This window comes from Myotis davidii, unplaced genomic scaffold (genome assembly GCF_000327345.1).
Source record: "Myotis davidii unplaced genomic scaffold, ASM32734v1 scaffold543, whole genome shotgun sequence".
NCBI classification, from domain to species: Eukaryota; Metazoa; Chordata; class Mammalia; order Chiroptera; family Vespertilionidae; genus Myotis; species Myotis davidii.
In genome coordinates this window covers 335,084-341,462 of record NW_006294117.1, presented here as the reverse complement: position 1 = coordinate 341,462, position 6,379 = coordinate 335,084, and the positions used below count along the sequence as shown (strand labels likewise).

The following is a 6,379-nucleotide window of genomic DNA, read 5'->3' as shown; positions in this document are numbered from 1 at the left end:
TCTCTGAGCATGGGGAGCAGAAGTCTTTCTGGATTTGCATGTGTCTGAGGAAGGAAGACGAAAGCCAAGGCCAGGTGCACGAGACAAGGGGTTTGAGTTTGTAGTTACCTTGGGGAGCTTTCCATCTTGCAGTAAAATGTTCAGAGAAATTACTGGCAGCATGCCTCTATTCATTGGATAGTTTGTTTTAAAGGGATATTGCTTCACCTCAGATCTTTAGTGAAATTTTATGTGTAATTATTATGTATTTATTCCACATGGGAACAGAACACCTGTTTCATGTTGCATGTTAGACTAATGTCTTTTTTATTAATGCAGCTGTGATACAAAGTCTCCTTTACCGTTTAAAAATGTTACGACTTTTAAGTTATGATTTTGGTTGTGGAATAAATACATGAATGAAAAAACACAAGGTAGCCTGAAAATATCTGACACAAAAACTGACAGAATTATAGGGAGAAATCGCTCAAAACAAGGATTTAACACATATCTCAGAAACTATGAGCTCAATCAGGAAAAAGGAAAAATAGAATAGGGAGATGGAAGATTTGAATCACTCAATTAACAAGTTTGATTAAATGGAAATTACGTAGAATCCTACAAACAACAATTAAAGATAAATACCTTTTTAGAGTTTTAGACTTTTGAGTGATGTCATTCCATTACCTATTCAAAAAATTAAACAAATGGCATGTATAGTGAGATTCTTTTAAATATATATATTTACATATATATAAGAAAGGGGTTGTGTGTGTGTGTGTGTGTATGTGTGTGTGTTAATAGATACAATCTGAAACAAAGGTTAGAAACTCAAATGCCTTTAGGGGTGAGGCAGGCCAGGTGGGGGCCATGGGTGACTGGGGGCAGGTACCCCATATCATAGGGCAGCCCCCACTCAGTGCCACCTGGTCCCACCATAGTGTTGTTAGAACTTGTGATTATTTTTCAAAAGAAGGTCCAACCCCAGATTTGAGTCAAAAATCTTCTGATTTCTATATTTTACTTCAAAGTTTTGGAAACCATTAGACAGTTTAGATGAAGCGCATGCATGGCCACTATGGCAGATAGTGGCTGGCCTGGCAGTGGGGTTGTGGCATATTTTACTACGCTGAGCTCTTAACAGAGAGAGACACTCAACTCACTCAAAACCCCATGATTGGTTCCTCACTAAATTAGACCTAGAATTACATATCGCCCAGCAATTCCACTGCTGGGTATATACCAACAGAATTGAAACAGTTGTTCAAGACAAATACTTGCACAAAAATGTTCTATTTACCCAACAGCCAAAAAACGGGAGCAACCCAAGTGTCCACCAGTGGACAATGGATAAACAAATATGGTCCATCCACACAATGAAATATTGTTCAGTCGCAAAAAGGAATGAAGCACTGATTCATGCTACACCATGAATGAAACTTGAAAACACGTTGCCAGACACAAAAGCCCACAGAGTGAATAATTCCGTGTATGTGAGGTGTTCAGAACAAGCGTATCTATAACGACAGAAAGCAGGTCAGTGACTGCCATGGGCCAGGGGCAGGGAGATGGGCAATAACTGCCTAATGGGCATAGTTTCCCTTTGGCGCGATGGAAACCCTTCAGGACTAGACAGAGGTGATGGCTGCACAAGTTGTAAATGGACTAAATACACGGAATTGTTCATTTAAAAGTCTTATGTTATGTGTAATTTACCATAAAAAGAAAAAGGCCCATGGAGGAAGACTATTATTAACCCATTTGACAAATGGGGAAACTGAGGCTCAGAACAGAGACCAAAAGATCTACCCAGCCTGCGGGCAGGGAGCTAGGGGGTGAGCCTTGCCTATCCAGCCAGAACCAGTGCTGACTGCTGCCGCCCGGCTTACCTCAGACAGGTCGTCCTGCTCGGGCGTGTTGGAGCCGCCACTGTCCTGTTCCTCCAGATGCACCACGTCTAGGAAGGGACCGAGAGTGAGTGGAGGCCAGGGTCCCGGTGGATTCCCTCCGGCCCCTGTGCCCCCAGCTGTCACCTGGAAAAGGGTCCCGGGTGAGGCCCAGCTGGCGGATGATGTAACGAGGGATGTCTGTCTTGACCAGGTGCCCCTCCTTGGCGTGGCCCTCCGCTGCTTCTAGCAAGTGGTAGAACTCCTCGGGGTTGAATTCCTGAGGCAGGGCAGGGGCGGGCTCGCGGTGGGCTCGGAGGGGCCCCCGCCAGCCCCCTCCCCTCTCCCAGCCCCCTCACCAGGCATTCCAGCAGCCTCGCAGGGCGAGAGATGATAATGAGCAGTCTCTTCACCAACTGGGTGACGAAGGCCACCTCCAAGCTCTCAGAACGTTCATAAGCCTGGGAAGGGGAGCGCAAAATGTGGTCGGCCTGGGGCGGGATTATGGCGAATTTTACACAAGCCCTGCCTCCGCCAGGCCCCTCGCCCAATCCTACTGGCTACACACTGCTCCTGTTGTCCCATTTTATAGGTGAGAACACTGAGGCGCAGGCCTCACAGTAAAAATAACAATCACTGTTGTTATAGCAGACACTGCCCCAAAACCTTCACTCCTTCAATTCATGTTCAAAACAGCCCTGTAACGTGAGGTGAGTCAGAATCCCTCTGAGTGACAGGCTCTCCCCTCAGACCCCTGAGCGGCTCTCTACCTCTTCAGGTTGCCACTCGGTTGTCACCTCCATGCAACTGAGTGGCACTGGGAACACAGAGAAAGATTCCTGCCTTCCTGGGGTTCAGATCCTAGGATGGGAGATGGACAGGAACACGAAAACAAACCAACCAAGGAAGTCAATGATTTCAGCTGATGCTTAAGGCTATGAAGCAAGTGGAACAGGGCAACCGGTTGGAGTTCATCTCCCCACCCCAACCTAAAATTGCACCCCACTCCCTGGCAGCACTTCAATCACCATTACCCTATTCCTTGTTCTATCACACGAATACCCTTCAGACAGCTCACATATGAACTTTCCTATCATGCCCATCAGGGTGAGGGGAAGAGGCACGCACCTTGGCACCAAAAACCTTACTCTTTGAGATCCCTAACACTTTAATGCGATATTTGAAAAATCAAAATGAATGCATAAAATGCGTGACAAGCAAAAGAACAAAATTTAAATAAGGACAGGATGCAACAAGTGCCGTGCATGGGCATGTTGGAGCTTGAAGCAAAAGGGAAGGTACGTGACAATCTATGCCTGCTTTCAAAATCTTTAATGGCTTTTATACAAATGTTATTATTGATAAGTTTGTTTCCACTAAAACCAGGAAAGTAAAAGTATAACAAATTCTGATATAATTATAAATAAAATATTTAACCTAAAATAATGTGAAGGGGTGCAGAGGTGCAGGAGATAGCTGATCAGTGATTCTCTCTCATCATTGATGTTTCTCTCTTTTTTTAAAATATTTTATTGATTTTTTACAGAGAGGAAGGGAGAGGGATAGAGAGTTAGAAATATCTATGAGAGAGAAACATCGATCAGCTGTCTCGTGCACTCACTGATCGGCTGCCTCCTGCATGCCCCCGACTGGGGATCGAACCCACAACCAGGGCCTGTGCCCTTGACTGGAATCGAACCTGGGTCCCTTCAGTCTGCAGGCCAACGGTCTATCCACTGAGCCAAACCAGCTAGGGTAAATCATCATTGATGTTTCTATCTCTCTCTCTCCCTCTCCCTTCCTCTCTGAAATCAATAAAAATAGATTAAAAATAAATAAGTAAATAAATACCTACTAGATTGTTTTTTAAAAAAATAATGTGAAGTTTGAATATACCTACTTTACAACTTCTTCAGTAATTACTTCAATGTTCTGGGGGTTGGGGGATCAGTCACGTGCAGCATCCTAGTCCCAGCCCTGATGCCCATTGCTTGTCTTCTGTTTCTTCCGGCTAGAATATCAGCTCCCCTAGGGCAGGGACTCCTCAGCTTCTACGTCAGTGCTGGCCTCAGACTAGATTCTTAATAAATATTTGTAGCATTAAAGAATGAGTGAGGCCCTAGCCGGTTTGGCTCAGTGAATAGAACGTCGGCCTGCAGACTGAAGGGTCCCAGGTTCGATTCTGGCTAAGGGAACATGCCCAGGTTGTGGGTTCGATCCCCAGGAGGGGGTCATGTAAGAGGCAGCCAATCAATGAGTCTCTCTCATCATTGATGTTTCTATCTCTCTCTCCCTCTTCCTTCCTCTCTGAAATCAATAAAAATAGATTAAAAAATAAAAAAGAATGAGTGAATCCCCTTTTTATAGCAAAAGGCACAGAGAGGTTAAGTGACTTCGCAAAGGCTGCACAGTACATAAGCAATGACCTGAGTGGGAATATATACTGTTTGAAGTCTGTGCTCTTGACTCCTATGGACCTAGTGGCAAAATCCAAACTCAAATCAGATTTGATGCCAAAGTATGTAATCATACCAATATGCTGTCCTTCAGGGCAGAGGGCCAGGAGCCCAGAGCACTATATTCTGGTGCTTATACCCTTATCCAACCTCATCTTCTCAAAATAGTACAGTTACTTGGCCTCTGCGCTCCTGGAATTTTCCAGACTGCTTCCTCGTCTCAGGGCCTTTGTATGTGCTGCTTACCCTGCTCAACACACATTCCTCCCAGCTTCTTTTTATAGCTGCCACTTCCTCATTATTCTTCCAATTTCAAAGCCACCTCCTCCAGGGAGGCCTCCTGGACCTTACAAGGAAAGCCCTAACACTCCATCTGGTTGCCCTATATTTGCTCCATAGCCTTAAACATCAGCTGAAATCATTGACTCCCTTGATTTGTCTGTTTTCATATTCCTGCCCATCTCCCATACTAGGATAGCAACCCCAGCAAAGCAGGAACCTTTCTCTGGTTCATTCACTGTTGTGTTCCCAGTGCCCTAGCACAGTGTCCAGCACATAGTAGGTGTTCAAAAAATGCTATGCATTATCATTGAATAGGAACATTACCTTGTTTACTTTCATTTATTCATCCATTTATTTATTTATTTCATCCATTTATTTAATCAACATTTATTGACCGCCTACTATGTGCAGGACAGTCAGGATACAACAGTGAACAAACAGGCAATCTCATCACCCACCTGTGGGACTGACATTGAAGTAGGTGAGACAAGAAATAAGATAAGAAAAAACAGACATTATGATGGATGGTGCTAAGTGCTAAGGTAAAATCTTAAAGAGACAGTGGGTGGTGAGTGTGAGCAGAGTTTGACATTTTATTTAATTTTACTATTTTATTATTTTTTTACTGGTTTCGGAGAGGAGGGTAGAGGGAGAGAGAGATAGAAGCATCAATGATAAGAATCATTGATCGGCTGCCTCCTGCTGCTTAACCAGAATTGAACCCAGGACCTTTTGGTCTGCAGGTCGATGCTCTATCCACTAAGCCAAACCGGCTAGGGCCAGAGTTTGACATTTTATTTTTTTTAAAAATATTTTATTGATTTTTTTTACAGAGAGGAAGGGAGAGGGATAGTTAGAAACATCAATGAGAGAAATTGATCAGCTGCCTCCTGCACACCCCCTACTGGGTATATGCCTGCAACCAAGGTACATGCCCTTGACCGGATTCAAACCTGGGACCCTTGAGTCCACAGGCCGACGCTCCATCCACTGAGTCAAACCGGTTAGGGCCAGAGTTTGACATTAAATAGATGGGTCTGAAAAGCCAACCTGAGCCCAGCCAGCTTGGCTCAGTGGTGAGCGTTGACCTATGAACCAGGAGGTCCTGGTTTGATTCCTGGCACATGCCTGGGTTGCTGGCTCCATCCCCAGTGTGGGGTGTGTCAGAGGCAGCTGATCAATGATTCTCTCTCATCATTGATGGTTCCATCCCTCTCTCCCTCTCCCTTCCTCTCTGAAATCAATAAAAATATATTTTAAAAAAATAAAAATAAAAAGCGGACATGCGAAGGTGACAGTAAAGACCTGAAGGAGTTAAATACCTACTTCCCTCATCGGAACCATGTCCTTCTTTTCCACCCCTGAATCCTCAGCTCCCCACCAGCGCCTAGAACCAGTGTTAGGAGCCCCGCGAGTGGGTGTGGGGCGAAGGATGGCATTGGCCTGATTTGGGGGTGCAGAGTCTGGGATGGGGCTGGCCTCCCCGTGCACTCACATCCTGCAGCAGCTTCTCTAGGTTCTCCTGCAATTCGTAGAAGTAGACGGTGGTGATGAGGCCATCGCGGGACTTGGTCAGGCAGTCCCGGGCCAGCTCGATGATCTGGTGGTGGATGAAGCTGAGCACGCCATCGGCCAGCGGCAGCACGCTGTCAGGCTCATAGGCGCGCGTGAAGTCCCGCAGCTTCTCCTCCATCTGCGCGGTGGCCTGCGGAGGAGGGAGGCCGGGCGGTGTGAGCTTAGCCCCAGGGCTGTGGCCGCAGGAGCCTGCGCGGAGCG

At 45.9% G+C, this 6,379-nt stretch overlaps 1 protein-coding gene across 1 annotated transcript in view; it reads right to left on the bottom strand.

The window, feature by feature from the left end:
- Nucleotides 1-1,759: 1,759 nt before the first annotated feature.
- The window catches only part of LOC102775155 (microtubule-associated serine/threonine-protein kinase 1), a 16,985-nt gene continuing 12,365 nt past the window's right edge, over nucleotides 1,760-6,379 (bottom strand). The window contains exons 9-12 of the mRNA XM_015566879.1: nucleotides 6,099-6,308; nucleotides 2,225-2,326; nucleotides 2,013-2,145; nucleotides 1,760-1,936 (exon numbers count right to left, since the gene is read on the bottom strand). Of these exons, the coding sequence (XP_015422365.1) occupies nucleotides 1,785-1,936; nucleotides 2,013-2,145; nucleotides 2,225-2,326; nucleotides 6,099-6,308 (597 nt within the window). The 3' untranslated portion in view covers nucleotides 1,760-1,784. The remainder of the gene's footprint in view (nucleotides 1,937-2,012; nucleotides 2,146-2,224; nucleotides 2,327-6,098; nucleotides 6,309-6,379) is intronic.